A 26,357-nucleotide genomic window follows, 5' to 3' on the forward strand; every position below is an offset into this window, starting at 1 on the left:
TATATATATGTATTCAGTTGTGTTTCAGCACCAAATGCTGAAGCATAATGATTCAGTGTGTAAAGCATTCTTATCAGGAAAGTAATCCTATTATGTGTTAAAAAATATATATACACCATACATCAAAATTGTGACAATAAGAAAGTATTCATGCACTTCTAGTTAAAGTCACAGTAAGATCGGAAAAGAAAAGAAAAAAAAAGAAGGGCACGCATCCAACTTTAGTCATCTATTTTAGCCAAGCCTCTACCAAAGGAAGGATGCTGCCTCCTTCAAGGGAAGATTTGGAACATTTTAATTGCGTTTCTGTTCTGAACTGTGTGATTGAGAAGTCTCTCTCCGCCGCCTCCCAATTACCAATAGAGAGAGGGGCCTAGCGGAAACAGCTAAGGCTTATCCCTTTAACATGCTACGTGTTCCTTTAAGTCTAGCAGTTGACTTTTGCAGAAACAACTCTAGTAGTTAAAGTTCAGATATCAGTAATTTTTTTCAGGTGAAGTCTGGTCTGCAATTACACTAGAATCAAATACAAGTCAGTTACTTTTTCTTTTTTTTTTTTTTTTTTTTTCCCTCCCTGAGAAACTTCTTATATAAAATCAAGTGAGATCACCATCTTGAAAAGCCTGTGTGTCATTCAAAACTGAAGAAACCTGGGAAAGTCTCAACAAATCTTCCACTAAAAATTCAGCAATCTTAATTCTTTCAAATTCAGCATTGCACAAATCCTGCTAATGAAACTGAAGGCAAAGTTTCTTACTTTATATGCATATGCAAATTTCAGTATATAGTCTACATGTGCTGATTAATGTTTACAGAATTTATATATTCTGCAAAAAGAAAATGCTTTTTTACTAGCACTGAGTTAAAGATTTCAACATGTACTTACAATCAAGGACTAATCCCTTTTCTTACCAAGTAATTATTTTAGCCATAGTTAGACTAAAAAGATTGTTAGTTATAGTATGAGCTTTCATGATTCTAAATAGGTTATCATCTCACCTACTACTGATCAAACAAAATTACTTTAAATCTTCTTTAGACATGCTGCGGTTAATGGCAAGGAGTGACCAACAAAAGTAGACAAGTAGTAGACAAGAATTCCATCCTCCTATCCCATTAGGATAGGCTTTACAGAGGATGTACTAGTCAACCTTGGCAGAACAGAAGGAGGAACATTTGTTTTATTTAAGAACAGTAGAAAACACAGCATGTCAAAACATTTATAGCAAATATAAGTAAACAACCAGACCACTGAGAAGCAGAATTGTATAAATTGTTTTGATTACGAGCAAATGCAAAGGCACTTCTAACAGTATAAAGCCAAGTTATGAAAGAAGTATCGCTCTTTTTAATCCAACCAAATAATTATGTTTTAAAAGACAGGCTTTTTCAGATAATGCTTTTAAAAAACTGGAAATCGATGAGTGAGAGGAAAGAAACCAAACACACACAGATGTCAGTTTACGTTTTTGAATTTTACTTACCTTTTCCTTCTAATTTTAGTGCTATTGTCAGTTCCAGCAGTACTGAGAAAAGAGAATACTGTTCAAACAGAGAACATCTCTGGAACTGAAGCAGAATTTTCAAATACATCTAATACCTTTAAGAAATTTAGATTATTAAAACTTTGAGCAGTGTATTAAGGCAGTTCTCATTAGCATGCTTCTCCAGTTTCAATTTTCATATGATTTTACCTGGTTGATGCTTTCTAACCAATAAAGAGTTAATATTCTTCATTGTTTGAAAGGTGATTTGCAGCATTTCAGATGGTATTATGCATTGGTTTTTGTCTTTTGATATATTAATCACAACTGTAGCCCCTTCTGTTGAAAATGTTTGATTTTAAAATTGTCAGTTGTCAGCCAGTCCAGTAGGCTATTTCAGAACCAATACAGTTTATGCATGGGAAGTTTGATGTTGAAACAATATTTATTTACATTCCCAGAGTGAGATGGTTTAATATGTTCATGCTGCTATAAAAGACATGCTACAAAGCCTAATCGTATTTTGTGTATATACTATGTGTACAGAGAATCTTGCTTGTATTAAAATAAAAGCGAAATGAGGTTCTAAGTATCAATTTATAAAACAGTTCATTGTAAAATGTTACAGTGTTTCATGAAGCACTATTTAATGAAACATTAACTATTGGTAAACCTCCATGGAAACTCTCTTTTCCAAAATTCATTAATATAGTTCCCATCTATTTTATTTATGTTTGCATTTTGTAAGGTAGCTTACTTCCCTGCCCAGAGAAACCCTGTTCCTACGCTTGCTGCACTAGATAAGCAACTCACATGGGGAAAGACAGAACAGCCAGCTATATGAGTGAACAGACTTGTCATTCATGCACTGACCTGCTGTAAAAACACAAGCAAATGGAGACTTAAAAATTATCCTACCCTTCCCCCAACCATGAGTTTCTTTCTGCAACCTGTGGCTCTTTCCCAGCAGAAGAGCTGGCAGATTTTATCGCTGCCATAGCAACCCTGCGTCAGCCCGTTGGCTTGGCAACATGGCAGCAGTAAGAAATACACTTCACATCTGAGCTGTTCCTAGACTCACAGAGGTATTTTTTCAAGTTGCATTCCTAAATGCCTATTTACTGTGCAATTTAATAAACTTTGCAATAAAAAATCCTATACAGTCCTTATTCGCCAGTGAAATCAGATCATCTTCCCTGGAATCTTGCAAAGAATTAATATCCATTCCTTGCAATGTCACAGCAGATGGATCAAATCTCTGCAGCAGCTTCAACTGATCAAGCGACAGTCCAGCTCCCCTCATGCCTTCTCCTCCAATGTGAGGTTCCTTTTTAAGTAGCAAACAAAAGCAAATTATTCTACCAGTAAAGTTCTTGAGTGCCCTAAATATATTCTGCTGAGTATATGGAGAACTGCCTAACTGTTAACGTGGACAAGCTAGGTTTATATCATTCACACCAGGGGAGGATTTAGAAGGAATGTGGCACTTCTTTTCTTGCCTTCATCTGGCCAATGTGTATAGAAGCATGTGTACAAGGTCCAAAGTACTTTGAGGAGCTGGTGGTGCACCTAATCCACTTTAGCCCAGTAGTTTAGAGCACTTACTGAGGATATGTACAGAGGGCTAAATCAATTAATTACTCAAAGGACTGAAACATCATAAGAAAGCTGTTATCACCAGAAAATAAGATGGTCTAAAGGTTTTAGGTTGCCACTTCTAAATGATGCAGCACTTCTGTGTACTGACTAACAGCTATGAGTTCAGTCAAAAATAGTGATTCCTTAGCCAGTTACTAATAGTAACGGTAGTAGAAATACCTAGATTCTCCACATTAAAAACTTCAACTGGAGAAACTGAAATCTGCAGTCCAGAATACTTTACTGCCTGAAGAGGCTTCGTTCTGGAAGATGATGCAGCAGAAAAATCTGAGCTTTGGATTTTCTATGTCATGTAATTAGACTAACAGGTAAATGGGACTACTGTTACATGTGTATGCATACAAAGCAGAGAAAGAAAGGAAGGAACAGCTTAGGTATCTGAATTCAGATGATGATGATATTTGGCATCAAAATCCTGGAGAGAAGGGCTTAAATCTCAGCCCTTTTCTCAGCCTTTCTTGTGAGTAGCCTTGACTGCTTTCTATTTAATACACTGATTCCTGGGGGAAAAAAAAAAAGTCTGATTCTTAGCTGGATTGTTCTTTCAATGTATTCAGTAAGGAGATAAAACAAAATGTGCAAAAGCTGGCATTACAATATAAAAAATGGATCTCCTTTGTAAATCTAGTCCAGCGTAGTCTATAATGCAGCCTACAGCAGAGCATTTTTTTTTAAGCCACCACACTTTGCTAACACATGAGCTCACCCAGTCAGCACATGATGCGAGTTAGTTGCTTAACCATGTACTGCATGCTGTAAAGCTTGGCAGCCAAGACCTTGCAGCCTGATTCTTCTCTTCCTTTCCCTCAGCAGGATTTCAGTGCTTTCCAGGTAAGAGGAAAAAAAAGGTGTCCATTGCAAATTGAGAAAAAATAACATACAAAGAGAGATGAGGTAGCGGCCTGAAGTGAGGTAATAGAAGGATCGAAAGGCAAAAGTCTAGGGAAAACAGTATTACACAGGGTCAAGCGATTTGCTGAAAGACAGATCAATTTTCTCTACCTTTTCCTTTTTCGTTCCAGTTAAGTTACTGCATTTAAGCTGATATACAGTGCCTCCTGTGTAAACTCCTAAGAGGAAGTAAGTATGCGCAAAGGATCAGCTGCTATGCAGTAACCTCCACCTACAAGATCAATGCCTATGGCTCCATCTCCTGTTTCTTCCTTACCCAACAGGATTCCAGGATCTATTGCGAAACCGAGAAAGTGGGAGACAGTGGACTGGGTATATAAAGAGGTGTCCACTGAGAGACTAAAGAATATGGGAAATACATAAAGGAACATGAGGTAAGTTGACCCTAGACTCTAGTGTCCTGATCGTTGGAAAAGATCACCTTAGTTTACACTACTGGAGAGCTGGTTATAAGATAATATAAACTATTAGTGGGTACTATACACAAAAGCTTAATTTTTACGGCATTTGTGTGTGAAAACTAGTGCTTTATTAAAGACTGATATTACTGATGACAGAAAGTCTATTAAACCAGAATTAATTTTGCATTTGAGTTAATAGGGCTTGTATTTTGGTTTGTCATTCTATCCAGGAGGATTTTTATGCTATTAGGTAAAATGTATAATCTCAGTTGAAACGGCTGAAACTGAAAAATTCCTAGTAAATGGATGGCGAGAAAGCAGGCAGAAGAACCCCGACATACAAATCTTTTAAGAAAAGCTTCAGTTCTGTTAAATCTTTACCAGCCTTCATATAATTTCTCATTGTACAGCTATTGTATTTTTTTTTAATTTCAGTTAAAAGATGCGTCTAAACTTCTTAACACAGATACAAGTCATCACAGAATGTATAAGCTAAACAAGTATCAGAGCTAGACTTTTCCTCAAAGCCATGATGATAAACAACTAATGCACATCAACAAAGAGGAAGAGAGATGCATACGGTCTGGTGATAAACTCTCTCAAGGTACTAATAAAGGTAACAGATATTTTTTAAATGTATGCGGTACAGATAAAAAATTCTAGTATCTCCTTATATATTACCTCCTCCCAGACATCTTAATGGTATATACTGACTCCAAAAAAGACAAGGTACATTCTTGGGACACTGAGCCTGAAATAAATTTGTTCTCTCATTCCTTTACATAACACAAAAATAGCTCCCATACATATAAAATCCTCTTTCCTCAAAACACAAAGTTCTTTCCATTTATCTCCCATCCTTTATGCAAGTCTTCACTACTTCAGTGGCATTAATAAAAAAATTTTCACCTCTCCTCTGAATGTGCAAAAAAAGAGAATAAAATGTATGCTTTAACGGACAATTGCAAGAGAAATTTTAACCTGTCTGAACTACCTTTTGTCCCTGTTGTGTTTTAAATGACTGTTGTACAAATCAAAACAACCACAGTACACAGTGGGAAACTACTTAACGATCCCTAAATGAAGCTCAATTAAACATGAAAATAGATTTAAAAGAGCTTCAGAAATCTTTGTTATTTCTATCTACAGCAGTTAAAATTGTCTGCAGTGAAAAAGAAATTTATTGATAGTAAATATAGTGTGTAACTTTACAGTGCCAAAACAAGCTCACTGGATTGTGTGAAGTACCCTGAAAATACCATCACCTGTGGCTGAAGCTGGAGGCATGGAAAAGTTTTCAGGGCCCAAGCAACTTGCTCCTCATTTTCAGAGAGTGTAATCGTACATGTACTATATACTAAAACACCTCCTGGCTTCAGCAATTTCACTGCCTGCAGGGAGAAATAAACAATAGTTGAGCTTATTTTTAAATGCAAAAACTTTCATATTAAGCAACATTAACCAAAAAAACATTAAGCTATAATATTTAAACTTAGCACTTAGACATTAAGATTTGAGTTTTATTAAGACAGGCATTAGGATACTAACTCTTCTCAGGGAATACTGTAAAGGATCCCATGGATTAGAAAGATTCTTCTTTCCAAATCAGCGTTATATCTCATGCAGTTTATCAATGCCATTGAGATAATTCACTTTGTAAGATTTGTTATTTGTACAGCTCTGCATATCCCAGACAGATTAGTTCTGTTTTCATCACCTGCTGCCAACCATGGATATATAATATTTTTATCAGTGACATTAGATGTCAACTGTGTCCATGTATTTGACATGGAAGCTGTATGCTGCTTTTGAAGCTGTAGTTCACTTTGAATACATATAATTCAGATTTAGGCAAGTTTCATGAAATCTTACCTTTCAGCACCAGCCCACTCCTACTAGCATGAAAGGTTGTAATACGGCCTCCTGGCTTTGTACTCTGTCTCATACAGTACCTCACAGCACCACTGCATGGGAGTTCTATGCAGCGAACTTACAAGAGTCTGTGCTGCTGCAGAGAAAAGATTTTAACCTACTCTGTGACTTAGACCCTTGTGAATATTATACATGAAAACCAATGAAAAAGAAGGAATAAAAAACACACATACAAAGGTTTTTATTTACTATGGCTTACATATACCTTTCCCATGCTTCAGTGAATTGACTTCACATAGCAACAGATATGGTGGAGCTGAAAGGTTAACTGAATCCTAACACTATCTTCTTTACTTAACTGCTGAAAAGGTAAGAAAATGAGGCACCATTTTTTGGTATGTTTTATGCTGCAAAAGCATTTATGTTCAATTTAGCTTATCTACTCAATGATTAATACATACCACAGTGAAAAGCTTGCGCTGTAGCGGCTGATAAGAGGTGACTTCCTTTAAAGTCAAGGAATAAGCCATGTTTGGTCTCTGTCCCATCCCACTACATGGAGCATCAAGAAGAATTCGATCAAATGACTCTGGTAAGAATGGAGGTCCTTCTGTAAAAAGCAGTTAGTAATGTAAAACGTGGCTGTTTCTTTCCTTGAGACTTCACCATAGATAAGGACAAGCTGTTACTGCTTCCTTGACATACAACATTTATGTTCTATAGATGGTGTCTGCAAAAGTAATCTCAGCACGAGACAAGTCTCAGCACTGCTGGTGGTAAATTTCATCTCCCAGAGAACTAAAGAGTTTCAGTTCTGTGAGCTCAAACAATACACGATCCCTTTAGGCAATAATATTTTTAACCTTAATTTAATAATTTGAAAGTAAAATGTAAGACTAATCAAACAAAAGTGTTGAAATATGATTGGTCAGAGGTGCTGAGTACAGAGTTGTACACATAGGCTGTAATGAACCACAGTCAGCTCATAAGTGAACCAAGTGTGCAAATCTTTACTGAAAGAAGCCTGTAGTAAACCTTTAAGACTGCCTTAAATAATAATAATTGGACTGGCTATATAATAACTATTTCTGTGATGCATATATATCTGTAGAAAATAAAGCACTTCATAATAACATGAAATATTACAAGTTCTAATGTGCGACACATGCTGTCTCCACAGCAGAACAATTCAGTAAACAAGGACTGTGAAGACAAGAACAATTTCTGAATATTACCTGGGTAGATAAGGGAATATGTAACTTCTATATGCAGAGCCTATCCTTTCATCTGAATCCCACTGAGTCAACAGCCAAAAGTTTCCATCGCCTTAGTGCTAGAGAGACTCTTCAGCTCAGTATTACCAAGACAAAAGTGGCTCCATACATGTATCTGTGAGGAACCAATGAGGAAGAGAGCCATGCATGCTTTACCTCCTTTTCTCCTTCTGTTTCTCAAACATTCAAGTTAGGTCACAAGTGGCAACAAGTAAGTGACTTCCTACTACACTAGCTGGCTTATTCCAGCACTACAAAATGAGTCTATCATCTGATTTATCTACCTCTGATCCATTAATACAATGTTCAAAATATGTCATGTCTTACTTGCAGGGATGTACAGAAAAGTCTTCATGATCTCTCAGTATTACAGCTACCTCTTGTTCACCTGTGTAAGTGCTACATACCACCTACAATATTTTATGTTTATAGAAAGAATACTAAGAAAGTACCTTTATTCCTCCAAAGTAGGAATAACTGCAAGGCATAGGGACAAGGAAGGTGAATTATGCAACCTGATTCCTACTTAGGCTAACCAGTGACTGGGATAAAATAGAGTGAGAAAGAACGGCATACTTTGCACAACCAACTAAAAATAATCAAGACAGCAGATACCATTGAAATCGTTCCGTCATGGGAACAGAACCAGTATCATAAATACAGCACTTCAGAAAAGCAAATGAAATTAACTTAAAAATAATACACTGTGCTTCTATAGAGCTTTCCCCTGAACAGCTGAACAAACATCAATGAACTAAACCTTGCAGCACTCCTGGGAGTTAGGTATTAATAACCTCATTTTACAGATGAGGATTCTGAGGCAGAAAAGCCAAGAAATTCTGCAAAAATAATAGTCAAACTATTCAGAGTATGGGGTTATCACGAAAGAAGCTTTAAGACTTCTTCAGTCTTTGATACTATCTGGGAAAGGAATGCATTTCCTTTGAGCATATTAGGTTGTGATAAGGACAGATAGCTTGAGTTTTGTATATGCTACATGGAGAAGTTGATAATCGCAAAAGAGTAGAAAATAAAAGAGCGTTCACAGTGCTGAAGCAACTTGCTATCTGCCAAGATTTCAAGGACTTGTAGACCTCTGGCAGGTTTAATACTAGTAGTGCAAAACGCTGTTTCCTTCTAAATGCTACTACCACCCAAGCTGTTTACCTTGTTCATCCTCTCTCTTCTCAACTGAAAGTGCCTTTGTTCCATCATAGCAAAAGGCCTTAATGCAATTCAACTGTAGCAATTCAGCGTTCTGCTTAATTTTTTTGACCTTGTTTGCTATCTTGTCCATGGCTATTACTTCACCCTGAAAAAAAAAACCGAAAGTTTTTATCAAAAGCAGAGAGATTAAACAGATGTGCAGTTCCTCATTTCCCACGCCCCTGCCATGAGCAGTACAATGAATGAAGCTTAGTTTTCCCTACAGAATTTTGTTATTCTTAAATCCACGCTCCAGTAGTCCTTGTTCGCCCATATTTTCGGCCATACCAGCATTAGGCTAGATACTAGTCTGAAGCTGTGTGCATTCTGACTGGCAGGAGCTGCTTGGCATAGTCACTCCCTAAGAGACCCTATAAAGTCTGACTTCTTGCAAGTGGGTTTTTCTGTTTGCTTCTTTTTGTTTGTTTGGAACTGTCTTACTGGGCACTAAGTTAGGTAAAAATGTAATCATTTGAAAGAGGGTAGAAGCATCAAATACATGGTAAAATAGGTCAACAGGTTTTAAATTTACACGGAGATGGTAGGAAACATGATCACATACAGCTCAGTCCCGAGGAAATGGGGCCCACGGCCACGCCTCTGGCTTGCTCAGACTCGTAACATACTGTTATATTTGCAGTAGTTGTCACTCAAGTTACTTTGGGAAATACTGTAAATACTAGAATAAATTTAGATGTGGGGGTAGGGGAATCACAATTACACATTATTCCTTTTATGTAAGAATATGATTTCTCTTTTCCTCTCCTAAGAGAAATCAAAACAGACACACACCACTATCTGCTAGATGAAATCTGTAAACACAAAGGAAACAGTAGCATCAGTAAAATCCAGAACAGTAATACTATCTTAAAAAAAAAAAAACCAAAAATATAAATATAAAGATATATATAAAGAGATATAAAGATATAAGTACTTCTCCTGAGAGCCTCACAGAAAAAAGAATAAGCTGGAAGTTCTTCCCCATCTGGCTCATGCCAGGCACTGCCAGAACAACTTCCTGGAAGACATCTGGAAAACATGGTGATCTGGACTGGGATCCAGATAGTAATAAATTCTCAAGCTTTAGCTATTCCCAATTCCTATTTAAAAGCTCTTAACAATACAGAGTAATTTTACATTTCAATTACCTCATCTAAAAACAATATACCAATGTTTACAACTAAATCACAAAAAATTTAAGACTGATTCAAATATTCTGAAATGTTAATGATTTAATACACTGTCTATGGAAATTTACTATAGAAAATCTATGAATGGAACTTAAGAACCAAAAAGCAGTGCATATTCAATAATATATTTTTTCCATCTGTTAAATTATTATATACTCCGAAAAGGTAAACCAATTCAGATAAATTTCGACATCTGTATTCTTAATCCTTACCACTTCGGCTGGAGAAAAGCACAATCAAAATATCTAAAATGACTAAGGAAAAAAACAGTTATGCAAAGTTATACAAAATGTACATACACAGATGGAAAAAGTACAGATGTAAATGAATCCATGACGGATATATATGCTTTTACAGACTTCCTTTATTTATCACACTGAAATTCTTTACTGGAAGCTTCATAAATCTATCTAATAAATGTCTAATGACTTAATTACTGTCTAATGCATGTTTAATGCGTGTTTGCAAACTTCCCATACTGAGGGAAGAAACACTTCAATAAGCAAACCGTCACAGAACTGAGTACATGTCTTTTCTAAATACATAAACATCATTACCCACTGTACCTTCCCATTAATGCACAGACAACTGTTTAAGTACTACATAATGTAACTGCAAGATTTCTAAGTAATCTGGTATATTCTAATAACCCTAATTCCAATGAAAATAACAATGCATTGTAAAATTTTTAGAGGAAACATTACGTTTTTTCTCTCCCTGCTAGAAATGAGTAACCTTCATTTCTGTCTTTCATTTTGCATATGGCAATTTAATAGATGCAAATTGTTACTCCTATATCCACATTCCTTTTGGTTTGTGTGGTTTTTTTGCTTTGTCTTTCTCTAAATATTTTTTTTGTTTCTTCTCATATTGTTACTTTCTCATGAGATATTTTTGGTTTTGTGACCTACCTTAGAATGACAAATTCAGACTAGAAATTCAGTCTAAGATCATATCTGTACTATATAATTGATAATTTTTACACAGAAGAAAGTTAATCGGATTACGAACTTTTTAACATGTTTTTGTACAGAGTTGTGCATCCTTTTGGCATACAGTAGTAACCCTTGATTTCCACGTATTCTCAGTTTCATGAATCCAGCATATTCCTGTGTAACTTTGCCTTGCATGTTACAAATTCTTCCATTACAAATAAATCAATAACATTTAAAAATTGAAATCAAACATATTTCAACAGGTCAATTTTCAGTAAAAAAGGTTTTAAATATGATGGTGACTATTTGATTAAGATAGTCTGTGCCCATTTCAGTAATTCTGATGTGTAGCAAAATATATTGGTAAGCAGACAGTTCAAATATTGTTTGCTGTTGTAAATTATCTGTGCATTCTGACAGCTAAGTAAAGTGAGCTGTGCAAATGAACAGTGGTCAGACTTTCTTCACTGAGACAGAAAATGCTCAATGACTTCTTTTACCTGGTCTTGCATTAATGTTGCAAGATGGGTTGTTTTTCCTCCAGGTGCAGCACACATATCCAAAATTCTCTCTCCTGGTTGAGGGTTTAAAATATGGCTCACAACCACAGACGGCAAGTTCTATCATAAAAACAAATAAGGGAGAATTCAAATCTCATGTCCTATATCAAGTCCTGTATTAAGGAATGACAAACTCATTGAAACAAAAATTCACTCAGCAGTGAAGATACCTATGATACTGCTGTCAGTTTCTTAACAGAAAATGAACTACTGGGATTATGTAAAAGAGACAGTATAGGACAGAAGTCTCCAGTGGCTCCTTTTTAATTTAAAGCTATATATGAGTATCTATGACTGAAGTTTAAAGGTTCATGACTACGGAGACTACAGTGATAAAAGTCAAAATAAAATAAGCTGATACTACCACAGACACACAGCAGCTCTGTATATTACAAATATTTTATATTGACCTGTTTATTGGAGCATTTTACTGTATGAACATACTGGTGTAGTATAGTAACAAACAGTAAGATCAATAGGCAGGAGTTTAAACTTGCTGAATTAAGCCAAGAAGCTGAACTGCACTATTAATTGTACAAACACAACAGATGCACTGAAGAGAAATAATATGCAATAATTGTGCACAGTATCGCATCTTACACAATATGGAACTATTCTGAAAGATTCTCTTTTAACTTGGTTCAACACAAAGGTATAAAAACCTTTTAAAGTTGTCTTTACTACACGTTGTCTTTGGTTAGCGCAGTTTCAAGTTCCATGCCACAGTGTTCAAAAAAATGAACAATAATTCATCTCACACATGGCAAATTCAAGTCAAAAAAGCCAGGCTCAAAGGGTTCTGATCAGTGGCACAAAGTCCAGCTGGATGCCAGTCAATAGTAGCGTACTCCAGAGGTGGACACTGGCACCAATGTTGTCTAACCTCTTCCTCAGGGACTTGGATAATAGAACAGAGTGCACCCTAAAGAAGTTTACAGAGCATACAAAACTGGGAAGAGTGGTTTATAAACTGGAAGGTTGTGCTGCCATTCAGAGAGACCTTGATAGGCTGGAGAAATAGAGAAACAGAAATCTCATGAAGCTCAACAAACAGAAATGCTAACTCCTGCATCTGGTGCACCCCATGCACCAATACAGGCTGGGGCTGATTGGTTGGAAGGCAGCTTTGCAGAGAAGGCCCTGGGGATCCTGGTGGATAAGAAGCTGAATACCATCTAAATTCTCATGTGCACCAGTCTCTTAAATAACCTGTGTATCTAACAGTTCTGTTCCGTGAAAGCAAGTACTCTGATAAGCTGAATCAGGGAAGAAAAGGCCTTTCCTTTACTGCAGACCATGAGACAATATATTGCTTGATAACTACCTTTGCCCACAGCATTGATGCTGATTTAAAAATATTAAGATCAATTACAAACAGAATATATGCATAAAAATAACTCATCTGCTGAACTGAGTCTTCTGACAAAAGAAATAATGACTAAGACAATTCACGGTAATAAAGGGCTTACCTCACTATCTGAGTGATAGTTATACAAATCAAATGAGGAAATAACTTAGAATTTCAGAGAGTATCTCTGAACAAGGATTTATTTGAGACAAAATTTACATTTGCTTTAAAGATTAAAAGAACTTTCTTTTATTTCTTGAGGGCTGGAAAGTTTGATTTTGTTTTAAACTCTGCTCTAAATTGTCATATTTATATCAAAAAAATACAATATCATTGTTGGCACACTAATTGTTTTAGAAATCTATTTGAGGTGTTCACCTTATCTTTTTATGTCAGCAAACTGAAATCCAGAATTTTACCTGATCTAAGAAAACTACAGAGTTCCATGATTTCATCATCCAACACTTCAACATAGCACAGGTGGCCAATTGTCATGTCTGAGTATTGCTTTTAATTAGTTTTATTGTGAGGGAAAAGGAGTATAGGTATCACAAATATTAAAGATGCAAAAGGAAAAGTTAACTTGAAGTATGTTTTAAGTTTACAATAAAAACTACACAGAAATTTGTCATTCTTTGGAAGCTGTGCAGTTTTATGGTAAAAGGTACTGAAAGCTGTGCTACTGTAAGATTTTCATTGGTTATTTTGTTCAGGTGGACTTTTTTCATTAGGGCTAAAAAGATAGGGATTGTCTCTTCAACTTAAAGTCACAGAAGGATGTACCCTGAAAGGGGCTCATATTTCAGAGTTCATAGGCAGATTCCAAAAACTAAAAGTTCTATGCAGAGTATCTGTGCAAAAAGAATTTCTAAGTCTTTAAGTGAGTATCTCATCACTTTGAAGTCCCTTATCATATCTCAGACACAGTATGATTAAACCACCTACATGTAGATACTGACTTCATTCCAAACGCTTCGTTTTCTTTAAATCCAAAGAGTGAATTAGGTGCCATAATACACAATGAATATATAAAGTATTAATGTGTGAAGAGGATATTTATTCTGCAAATAGTATAGACTTTTGTTTTTGTAACAAACATAAACAAACATACCTGTAAAAACAAATGACTGGGGAGCACACTGTCAAACGAAGGACTAAGGTAGACTGGCTCTGTCATTCTTATGCCCATCCCACTGAAAAACATGAAAAAAAATATTTCAGCTACTCAGATTTATATTTTTAACAGTATTCAGTTAAAATCGTTATGCTTACAAACAGAAACTTGAAACAATCTTACAAAAATGAAAGCACTTATAAATCAACTAAGAAAAATATTCACAATTTTGTAATCTGATAATCTTTAAAATTATATCATTGAGTTGAGTACACCATAACAAAAAATTATGTACTACATTATAAATTGGAACTATCTGTAAAAATTGCATAAAGCAACTTTATCTTCTTTGTACACAAGACAAATTGAAATCCAATCCAAGCCTTAATAATGTAAAGAAATGCGTAAAACCAGATTTAAATATGCTTATTCCAGTCCATAAGTGCTTTTGGCTAGCCATGTATGCACTAGGGCAGTGGCATATGATTTCCTACTTAGATCTTCCTCCATTTTCCCAGTCTGTCAGAGATTTCAGTCAACTAACTGAAGAAATTATATTTCAAAAGCCTTACAGGAACATTGATTTGCCTGCAAAACAAAGGTTTGAACTTAGAAGCAAACTAAAAGTTTTAAATATGGATGAAGTTCTGACACAGATTTCATTAAGTTAAGACAAATGTACAAGGAAATAGACAACAATAAGAAAAACAAGAAAAAACAATACTGAGCCTGAAAGCAACAGAATACTGAAGATGGCAAAAATTACTACTATTCTGCATATGCACTGCACAGTCCAACAATAAGAAGGAAGAACACGAGAAAGTAAACTTGCAGACACCAGATTTAGTGTTACACACTGCCATTCCATGTCATCAACTCAACAGGTATATCCTACTGCTATTTCTACTATATTTAAGCTCTAATAAATCAGAAATCCTCTGACAATGCAATCTTTTTTACTAGATCTTTTGTAGTTTGTTCTCAGGATGTAAAGTCTTGGTCATTAATCTGATGTTTGTGCTGATCTACACTGCTTTTTTTATATGTGTTTTAAATGACAGAAGAGGAACAAACCATATGCTTTGGCAACAAAATAGAAAAGCAAGTAACCTTGAAATAGATAACTACCTTGGCAAATGCTATTAATTTTTTTAAGATATCTGACCTTATGTTCTGTCCTCCACCCCACCAAAAAAAGCCCCTACAAATGTTTTTAAGAGATAGAGAAATCAACAACGCTACACTTCTGTTTGATCCAAATAGGAAAGTGGTACAGAACAATTTACTAAAGTGCAATTTTGCCACAGTAAGAACATTTGTCACTTCTGTTTGTTCTATATTATTGAAGACATATGCTAAACATAAATTCTGAAAAGGATCCTATTTATTTCCTCCTACCTCTCAAGTAAACTGGTGTCTGGATACTACTATGAAATGAAATGTTGAGTCTGCTAATACTGTACTACTTTAATCATAATTGCCATCACATTGCTGCTACCTTAGTTGTGAAGTTACAGAAGACAGCAGGATGCACAATTCTATTATATTCCCAGAAAATAACGCTTCCCCCAAAATACTGAAAATCTTAACATGCAACACAGGTCTCAGTCAAAGCCATCCTGTGGTTTCACATAGGGTACAGAACATTTCAAAATGTCTTCCCATCTTCTTCCTTCCCTTTGCAAAGTTGTAGGTGTAGATTGCAATTACTATGGACTTACTTCAATGGGCCACTTGAACTAAAGATTTCACTGCGACTCAGTTCTGAAATCCCATTTCCAAGGAAAACTTTGACTCCTTCAAATTCTTTGGCTCCTCTTTTACATTTCCCTTCAATATCTGAATACACTGAGACCATATCTCCAGATTTCATAGCTGCGCAAAGAATAGAAATTTTGAGATTAATATTATACTTGACAAGACGGTAGTGACCAAAGAATTTAGGATTTTCAGTAGACTACTTACTTCAACTCTGATATCATAGCAAACTTTAAAGTTTCTTAACATAAGCAAAGAAAAAGATTAACTGATATTAGGCTTGAAAGCGTACACGGTGAACGATAGCTACCAAATGACTACAGCTAATGAGACACATAAGGTTACAAATCAGACAGTGTGTCTTGTTTTTTAATAGGCTAGACAAATCTTCACTTTATTTATTTTATCACCACATGGTCCCCCATAAGTTTTAAGCACACTCTTCAGGATTCAGTCCTCTGTATGTGCTCCAAGCACGCAAGCATATCAAACAACACTGGTTCACACTTACTGTACACAGACAATAATACTAAGTTTGTCTAATGACCTCTCAATAGCTAGGTAGAACATAGCTACAGCTGCTTTTACTCTAACTATTGCTTTGATACAACTAATTATATATTCTTATTGAAACAATTTTTATGGTGTGGCTCTCTTCCCTCTAAGGCAACCACAGTTCTCAATAACCCTCTAAAAGAGTTTTACATCCCCATTTAAAACCCTCCAGATCAGTAAAGTATGTAAATATACACCAAACTCTAGAATTGTAGTCCTAGGGACTTAACAAACTTTCTGACCTAGAACAAAAACAGGCGGAAAAGGGGGGTGGTTTAGGTGATTTTGTAGAACAGTAAGCAAGCTCTATGTACTGACTACCTGAAAAATATACTTAAAAATAAAGGCCTCCACTCCTAGCAATAAACAATTTTCCAGAATTACATTTCTGACGTGTCTTCTGGCTACAGCAACCAGAAGATACAACAAGTGAGACTAATGACAGTTCAGCTTCCCAAGAATTCTTTGAATTGTATTTAGCAATTTTTTTTCCATTTTCAAGTGGCCTTCTGAATATGCACAAATGCTCTGGAATTCATAAATGGTCATACTTGTTGGGTAGCCACTAAACATTTCTTTTTTGGCATAGCTTCTTTTTACACAATGTGACAGAAAACATTATGTGATATCCTACTGTTATTGCCTGCTTAAACTTCATTGAACAAAAACTTGCAGCCATTTAACTCTTCCATCAAGTATATTTCAGAGAATCATAGAACGGTCGGGGTTGGAAGGGACCTCTGGAGATCACCTAGTACAACCACCCTGCCAAAGCACGTTCACCTACAGCAGGTTGCACAGGATCACATCCAGGCAGGTTTTGAGTATCTCCAGGGAAGGAGACCCCACAGCCTCTCTGGGCAGCCTGTCCACAACCTCTCTGGGCAGCCTGTTCCAGAGCTCTGTCGTCCTCAAAGTACAGAAGTTCTTCCTCATATTAAGATGGAACTTCTCGAATTTCAGTTTGTGCCCATTGCCCCTTAACCTGCTGCTGGGCACCACTGAAAAGAGTCTGGCCCCATCCTCTTGACACCCACCCTTAAGGTATTTATAAGCATTGATGAGATCCCCTCTCAGTCTTCTCTTCTCCAGGCTGAACACACCCAGTTCCCTCAGCCTTTCCTCATAAGAGAGATGCTCCAGTCCCCTCATCATCTTTGTTGCCCTCCACCAAAGATTTTTTGCAATATTCAAACACAAAGGATTTTATTTCATCTCTGCTGACAATCATCCTTTCAAAATGCATTAGTACTGTGTACAGTTGTTAAGCTTTTTGTAGCTTATATCAGCATTCCATAAACATAAAGCTTGGAGTTTGATTAGTTAAATTAAACTCCAAGCTGCCTGATAATTAGTTTACCCTCATTTAGGTTGCAAGTTCAGTGATTAAATGTGTGTTCTTGCTGTACTCTTTTTTTCCCTAGTTAGACCATCTATGCTTAACACAGCCTTATTATATTTGGCCTCAAGTGGGTAGCATGCGCTTTTATTTTATTTTCCTATCTGCAAATCTCCTGAAGTGTTCCTAAAGTTTTATAGTATCTTTTCTTTTCTTTGAATTGATGTTGCATGCATAATTACATGCAGCAATTATGATATATCACTAGTTTACTCAAAGAGGGATTTGAATATTTATGAGGTTGTCTAAATAAGCAGTTTCCACAACTGCTACAGCAATATACTTATTTCATTATCAAGTCTTAGATTGAAAAACATTCCTGTTCAGTGGATTGGACTTAAGCACATGCATAAAACTTCTTGAAGGTTTTTTCCTGAAAGGGAATGAAGTGGCTAGATAAATGCTTTCCTGACTCATTTTGTTTAATAATAAGAACCATGATGATTAGTAGATCTCATCACAATAGAATAATGAGGTGAATCATCGAAAATTATACTGGTTTCACATAAAGTTAATTTGACCTTTAAATAAAAAGTAAATAGGCTGCTGAACACTAAGCATGCATATGTAGATTTTTTTATCTTCTCTCATAAGCATTAAACAAAAATTTCCATTTCTTAAGAATCTGACATTAAAATATAAGATTTTTCTCATCAATAGAAAAAAAACTTTTTACCTGATCTCTCGTACACAAACAATATGAAATGAATGACCAATGGATCAAAGAAAGAAAATCCGTTTTTTTTAGATCTATAACTTAGAATCTAACAGGATCATGAAGGCAAGTGCCTTTCTGACTGAATGAAGAAATAACATATCTGGAAATATTATCTATTAAATAATCAACATACATCCAGTTACCATCCAGATGTATCTGTTGTGGTATTCTTTTTTTTTTTTTTTTTTTTTTTACAAAACTGGAAAGGGGAAAACTTTTTGGGGCAGACTGGAAAGTGGCAAACTTCTGTGAGCTTATTCTACTGAACATCCATATTAAAAGTTACAGTATCCAGTAGTAAAAAAACACTCTTAAAAAGCCAGGTTTTACTTTGAACATGCTCTTCAAAAAGATTTTCAAATGAAAACAAGAAACGGAAATCCTTGAGAACTAATACTTCAGCTAGGAGTTACACATGGAAAAAGAAACTTAAAACAGGCCAGCTGAGAAATAATTACATATAATCTATTAAAAGTATAATGCAAAAATAGTGAAAGACTCCAAAAAAAGCCAGAAAAACTAAAAAAAAAAGTATTTAAAATAAATTACAACTATAAGATTAATTTCAGCTGTGAATAGAAGAAAAAAAATAATGTCACTATTTATTGGAAATTGTCATCAAGGGGTGACATTTTTTCTGTCCTCTTTACAGCTTAACAGGGTGTATTTAGAGAACTCTTACATCTTGAGGTAGATACAATTCCAGGGACATAAACATGTGCTCCTCGAAGTACTGCATATCCACAGTGGGCTGCAACAATGACTTCAGATGCATGTTTTTTTAAATCTCGCCTAAAAATACAAAATGTAGTTCAGTTTAAAACAAAAAGTATACTGAAAAAACCCAAATACTCCCCAAGTAAACCTTAGTTCATAAATACTGTTCATAAAAACCAATCCCCAAAATAAAGGAGATTTTGACACATTCTGCCTCTATTATGAATCCTGACAGAGGAATATAAATAAATTATACTGGGATGAAGAAATAGTCCTCTATTCCTTCCTAGGCCAGTTGATTCTAAAGTGATTTTTTGTGTTCAACAACTTCTCAGTACTTCTATAATAAATGTATAACCAGGTGCAAGGAACTTTGCCAGTAAGAACTGTGAAGAAGATAGTTACTCAAACTTATTAAAGTGTAAACATATTTGAATATAAAAAGAACAGAATGTTCAGAAAAAGGTGCTACAAAAAAGAATTAAATGAATGAATGTAGGATAAATAAAACCATTACATGCTATTTTAGAGTGCACAGCATTTGTGAACTAGTACTACTTGTTACCAATCTCTACCTATTCACGATATAAACTGAATCTGAAGTATATTAGTCTTCATTATGAACAACCTACTTTAAATAAAATGTCCATCAGTGAATTCAATAAAACAACGAAGAAACTGCATAGGGGCAGACACAGATGGAATATGGGAAACATCCAGACATATCTTAAGAATGAAGAAGAAATAGTCATTTTGTAGTGGATAAAATTTATTCAGGAATCCTCTCAGCATTATTGATCCAGTCTCCCTAAATCTTGCTCTGGACTTGATTCGAGTGGAAGAAAACCCTGCCTGTATTTAGCTATAGTTCTATATTCCACCGCAAAAGTTTATTTCTTCTATCTGTCACCTACCTGGCTTTCCAGAAAGGACATACTTATGTTACATTTTCCCTATAAAAAAGTTAATCTTATTTATAAGGAGAGAACTCTCTCTTTGTTTTCTTACCTCTTTTAAGGACTAAAACTCTGACCTGGTTAGGATACAGACTGTCCATTAGCTCTTAATATAAATGAAGTTGTGCTTCATTCATAGTGAACTAGTTATCATAACTGTTTTACAAGAAATCTGTAAGTAAAATATGTGTTATGACATTTTAAGACTAAAGACTGAAAATTTCAAACCTGGGTCCAATGACAGGAATTAATAAGATGTCCTGGAGTTTCGGGTGCTCAAGAACTGGAACATATAGTCCTCCGAATTGCTGTTTCATTAAAAGCCATAATTATTAAGCAATACTAAAAACGCCTAATATTTAAGTACTTAATTAGAACGAAAATTATTTTTCCATTCATAATTTATAGCTGTAGAGTACAAAAAACAAAGGCAGTGAAAACAGTTAAGAGAAGTCGGGAAATAGTGTGTAAGGAGACACACCATATTAAAAATACTGGTGTAAAAGACTAAACATTTAATAATTTGAGAAATAACAAGGCCACAAAGGGATTCACTCAGAACTGGCCTCAGGGAGCACGACAGTGTTCTGATGCTCATAATCCTACCACTGGTTTTTGCTCTCTTCTGGAAGAAGTTTGGGTCTAGTTGTCATCAGATCACAGTAACACCACCAGAGAAGCTTGGATCTAATTTGTGTTATCTTTTTGATGTTATTAATTATAAACAACTGTTTAACTCTACTCATGTATTGCCTGTCTTACTTAATATGCGAGGTTCATAATACTTTTTATTTTTCTTTTCAGCTTAACTTTGATTGGGTACTGAGAGCCAAGTTTTGCATATAGTTGAAAAAAAATGACAGCTTGCCATTTTAAAACTGTTCCTGGAGTTTAAAAAGATGATGTCTTCTCGTCTGAGCCTTCTAAAATATACCCTTAAAACATGCAAAACCATATATTAGTTTGCATCTGATAAATAAGTATTTTCTCTTAAGAAAGAAAACAATCCATGAGCATACTTTTGTTAAAAACTGCTATGTAGTTTCCTTTTCCAATATAACCACACTTCAAAATAGAAAAAGTTTATGAAAAGCCAGGCTTAATTCAGTTTTCATCAAAGCATTTTCCCTTGAAGCAAAATATCATACTGCAATACCCATTTCCAGATTTCTACAATCAAGCTAAAATTAGCATAACTCATTAACATTCCAGCCAGCAGAATACTGTCAACTGCCCCTGCATCACAGAAATGTCTTTGCTCCTGTCATGCAATAGCTCCCTGTACACCCACTAGCATTAATAATTTACTTAAAGAACTGAATCCTTTTAGACAGAGTGAAGGTCTATCCTAGAGTTTCAAAATAATCTACTTCTTAAACATAATGGCTTACGTATTATCAGGTAAATAAATGTTTCATTAAGGTAAGTAAAAATCCAGAAAATTACGTAAAGATTAAAAACAGGTTAAAGAACAAAAATACAACAGCTGCAGGGCATCACTCTGGTTCCATTTTCTAAATAATACAGATTTTCTCACTTTCCTAAACAGTTGTGCAATGAGACATATAGCCATTCTCCTTTAATCTTAAATAAAAATGTTCTAAACATGCTGAAAACAGCATACTGAACTACAGTTTTTATCTCTTTCTACCATCTTCTCTAGAATTATGAAGCCCTTACTACAGTAGTACCCCAATCCTATCTAAGGTCTCCATCTGCCATATGAAAAAGTTGGTTGTCTTTTCCCCTCTGTTATTGTCTTTCTTGGATATATTAGATGAAGAATACTGCTAGACAATGAATTTTCATTTAACATTTAATGCTGACAGGAAATCAATATGATTGCATAATGTAAATACACCTGGACATGTATTAAGTTAAGGAATAGTTTCCAGTAATGAAAAGCTCTCATGATCAGGCAAAAGATGAAATATTCTGTTATTTTTGCTGTAAGAAAGAAATTGCACAAACCTTCTGGATCTCTTCAAACAGCAATTTCTTCACGTGTTTCACGGGGGCCAAGTGGGTATTAACTCTAACAGTTGTGAAACCTGGTGGATGAGATAGATGACTTAACAGAGATTGATATTTAGTCTCTGCCTCCTGTGTACCTAAAGCAGTGATAAGCTGAAAGTGAAATAAGAGATTTTATGTTAGAGAGATTCACACAGCAGCCTCTTGCTAAGTGCAAAAAAAAAAGCATTGAATAAACATTCTGTAGAAATGGAGCAATATGGTTGTGTGGTGTGCAATAGTGAGGAATGTCTATGTCTGGAGGCCTAATTTCAGTGAAAACCTCATAAATTTCTTGAAAAGAACTTGTTGGAAAAACAGTCGTATTAACAAGATCATTGTAAACAGGCTGCAGCAAGTACCAAAATTAACTGCTAGCAAGCTCTGTGACACTACTGTACAAAGAAGAGTCCTAAGGAGATGGAAGAGAAGATTCAAAACTATGAATTAATAATTCTTATCCCAATATACAAAACCATCATTTTTGTGTCCTTAGGAATTCATAGATTTTCTATAGTATTTTTGGTTCTACACTGAGGTAAGGGAGTATTTTTGTCAATATGATGTGGTTAATAAGTGGTTAATTTTCTCGGAGATTATTATTCAGTGTGATCCAAAACTGAAGTCTCAGATTTATGCTAAGTTTAATTTAAATATTTTTATGTTACTTTGAGCCAACAGGCATAAAGAGTAATGTTTTATTTTAAATAGAACTATATATAAAAATCTCTGTCTAATGTGAAGACGGTACCTTATTGTAAGGTATTAAAGTCACACAAAATATAAAATCAAAGGAATATTCAATTAATGAATATTCAATGATGAATAGTAGTATCTATTTCACATACCTCATTATTTCTGAACACTTTGGTGAGATATTCTTCAACTTCACGTTGAAAAGAGATTTTGGGGAAAAAAGACATCTTTCTTTCGTTTTTAAAATCTGCTGGTAAAGAACTGAAATAAGCAGAATATTTTCTTAGCAGTTTTTATCACATTTTATAAGTTTATAAATGTACCATAAGATGTACCCACAAACTAACCTGCAGTTTCTGATTCTTCTGTTTTAATAATGCAATTTTACTGTACTCAAAATTCCAAATATTGCTCAGGATATGACTGTAATACTACTGTTAATTACATTTCAGAATATGTTCATTAACACGTTTAGCATTTGCAGTCACCTTACAACGAGGCTACTGGTTTCCTTGTTGTCACATCTCTCCCAGCCACACCTTCCAAGGCTACTGTATCAGTGTTTGAAATGTGAGGAAAGTGTCACCACCTCTAAATCCTGTTCCATTAGTTGCCCTAGCCATCCTTGGGGAGAACTTGCTGTTTAGTCCTAGAATTCACTCACAAAGGCTCCTCACAGAATTTAGCTTTGACTCTCCTAAGTCCCATCTTTGACATTCTTATTCTATTATGTCATCATATCTCTTCATTTTAGAGATAATCTTTCAGTTTTTCCCCTTCAGATTTCTTTTTCTCAAGCTTAACTTTTTAGGTTTCATCCATAGTTCAAATTACCCAAACTTCATAATGGAGGGACATGTGCATGACTGTGGACGATGATTTTTTTTTCCCTATGTATACTTAAGAAATTAAAAAAGGACTATAAGTAACAGTTTTCTCTTGAGTCTGTGTTTAATTCACAGTAGGAATAATGAAGTATTGATGGAACAGAAGCTCTGCTGATCCTTACTGAAAATCTTAAAGTTGTCTGGTGAAAGATTACATGGTTAAAAGGTACAGGAAATTTCCAGTTGTTGCTCTAATTCCTTCAAAGCCCAGCCCTGATGCAGTTTTTATTTTTTGTAATTATTCTCTGTTTACTTTTCTCTGTAGGTAATAAAATACAGTTAACTTCCCAAATTGTATCTGCCCACCCCGATATTGCCTGTATTTTGAAAGATTATATACACTTCAGTATGAAATGAGACTTCCTAAAAATTTAATAGTTTGTTTACACCAACTTAAATGGAGGGAAAGTGAGAACATCTCCCCCCCATCACTGAGGTTTATTCCATCCATAACAAGGACATTTGAATACTAAAATACTACATTTTCATTCTATTAAACATACTTGGAGAAAATACATCAGAAAGTTTGGTATTCATTCTATTTTAATAAGAGGCTATTTGTCACTTTCGTCATATAAAACCCCTCAAAAATATCATTTTCTGGTATTTCAGATTCAGCTCAAGTTTTAATGCTGTGTTATCTTTTTTAGACTTGACTTTTGAACCCAGATAAAGGCAATTTTCAGTTTCATGGGTAGGAGTTTCAAAACCTTATTCCCAACATTAGCAGCCTTAGAAAGAAAGAAATTGTAATGGAATTAATGAAGTTCTTTGTAGAATCTAACAAAATGACCAAAAGAATTTACCTTGATATTTCTACTAAACATAACAGTACTACAATAGTTCATATTACAACAGAAAGTACCGAAGTTCAGTTTTAACATTTCAGACAAAGTGACATACCATGCCTGAGCTACTGTCCTAGGATGTCTACATTACAGGAAAAAACAAACAAACAAACAAAAAACCCCCATATGGCTCACATTTGGAAAGTTTTTTCTTCGGAAGCATAATAAATTAGCATTTTTTTTAAAAAAACCACATTTGTGAATTTTTTTAAAGATTCAGAATTCTGAAAAAAAATAAGCAGGCATTTGAAAACTAGTAGAAATATGTATTATTTATGATGTGACAAGTGACTTCAGCATTAACATTATGAAAATATATTTTTAGGACATTAGATGGGTATTTTATGATGACCACAGAATCCAACAGAATGATTGAGGTGATCCCACAATCACAGTTACTTCTTTATGGAAAATCAACCACTGATCTGACAGCATGTTGGCAACCGGACTTACTTCTACCGCACTTTTAAAATGTGACTGAGTGCTACCATGAAACATGAGCCAGTAGGTGGTCAAAACCAAAAATTCTTGGTCAAAAACACTGCACACAAAGGACAGAACTGCAGTGAAGTTCCCTAAAAGTGTTATGAAAAGGAAGCTAGTCCCATGATACAAAGTAACAAGTCAACTATGTCAACAAATAATGCAGAATCTCTATGCTTTGAAATTTCATACCAAAGCAGAAAAGTTATAATGTGTTAAAACCCACTATCCTTCTAAACAGGATGGGAAGTATACTACAATACCTGCAACATAATGAGGGCCAACAGAAAAACAAAAGTAAAGATGAGATTTCACTTCTCCCCGTATACAGAGTAGACATCACACAGAAGCATGATGCCACATCTGTGCTTTTAACCACAGTTAATGAACACTTAGGAAGTCAAGGAACACATAACAGGAGAAGTTAAGACTTGATTCTGACTAGTTCTTAGGGCCTGGTATGAAATGTTACTGCAAAAGAGCTGCTCTGTCGCAGCAACTGTAAGGCATGCGGACTCAACACATGCATTCAAATGACAAATACAAGAAACCCACTATCATTGTGTAGTTCAGGGAGAGGAACAACACAGGAATCAAAAGCAATTCCTCTGTTAAAGAGAGTAGTCAAAAGAATAAAAGCATTGTAAACACTCTCAAAATTTTAAAACCACACAACTGGAGGTTCAGAGCACACCCACACAACCTGCAGCTTCAGCCCTTCATGTATGCCCTTTCAGTGCCCATTATCTCAGAAAAGATACAATATAGCTTGGAAAAGTTCAGGGAAAGGTGATGATCTATAGACAGGGAATGGCTTTCAAATACAGAAAGACTGAACAGTTTGCAATCTTCCAGGCTGGGAAACACAGTTGAGGGAGGATAGGATAAAAGCTTATAAATCCAGATGTGACGGGATGAGGGAGACTGTCTACCACCTCTTCAAATACAAGAGTTAGTCTTCAAACAGAACTAGCAGGAGGCAGGTTCAAAACCTGCGAGAGGTATTTTTTTTCCACAGACCTGCTGTGCTGTACACCTTGCCCTAGGAAAGACTTGACGGACCTCAGAAGAGAGTCCCTGAGGCAGCATCACCCCCTGTTCACCATCTCCTTACGGTGTTCCCTGAGCCTCTGTTGGGAGGTGCTGCGGGGGACGCGACGCTGGACCAGGGCTTTGATCTAACTACCACATAAGCACTGCCAGCTGTCAAACGTGGCCAGCACCTAGAGATGCCGAGCAAGATCTAACTTTCAAACAGCCTTTACCCATCCCTTCCCACACGAGGAAAGTCAATCGGCTCATTCCTGTTGGGAGCGGAATTTGGGACTCCCTCCTTTATTCCCCCATGCGTCCCGTTATTGAAAACACCAAG

General features: G+C 35.4%; 1 protein-coding gene across 1 annotated transcript; it reads right to left on the reverse strand.

Annotated features, from left to right (window-relative positions):
• Positions 1 to 2,258: 2,258 nt before the first annotated feature.
• On the reverse strand, positions 2,259 to 22,994 carry NSUN6 (NOP2/Sun domain family, member 6). Its single transcript, XM_009705463.1, has 11 exons — positions 22,920 to 22,994; positions 22,030 to 22,185; positions 20,287 to 20,366; positions 19,068 to 19,177; positions 15,677 to 15,830; positions 13,953 to 14,034; positions 11,434 to 11,553; positions 8,770 to 8,914; positions 6,790 to 6,938; positions 5,722 to 5,847; positions 2,259 to 2,811 (listed from the first exon to the last, which is right to left on the reverse strand). The coding sequence occupies exons 1-11, from the start codon at positions 22,992 to 22,994 to the stop codon at positions 2,599 to 2,601; spliced, it is 1,410 nt and encodes a 469-aa protein (XP_009703765.1). The 3' UTR covers positions 2,259 to 2,598.
• Positions 22,995 to 26,357: the final 3,363 nt, after the last annotated feature.

The sequence above is a fragment of the Cariama cristata genome, unplaced genomic scaffold (genome assembly GCF_000690535.1).
Source record: "Cariama cristata isolate BGI_N322 unplaced genomic scaffold, ASM69053v1 scaffold43268, whole genome shotgun sequence".
Taxonomy (NCBI): Eukaryota; Metazoa; Chordata; class Aves; order Cariamiformes; family Cariamidae; genus Cariama; species Cariama cristata.

Bases quoted from the DNA above. Each gene is read 5' to 3' on its own strand.
- NSUN6 (XM_009705463.1), bottom strand. From the start codon at position 22,994: ATGTCTTTTTTCCCCAAAATCTCTTTTCAACGTGAAGTTGAAGAATAT. The intron at 15,831-19,067 runs GTAAGAGTTCTC...TTCTTTGCGCAG, and splicing joins AATTGTATCTACCTCAAGAT to CTATGAAATCTGGAGATATG. The intron at 6,939-8,769 runs GTAAACAGCTTG...TGCTTTTTACAG, and splicing joins GAAGAGAGAGGATGAACAAG to AAGGACCTCCATTCTTACCA.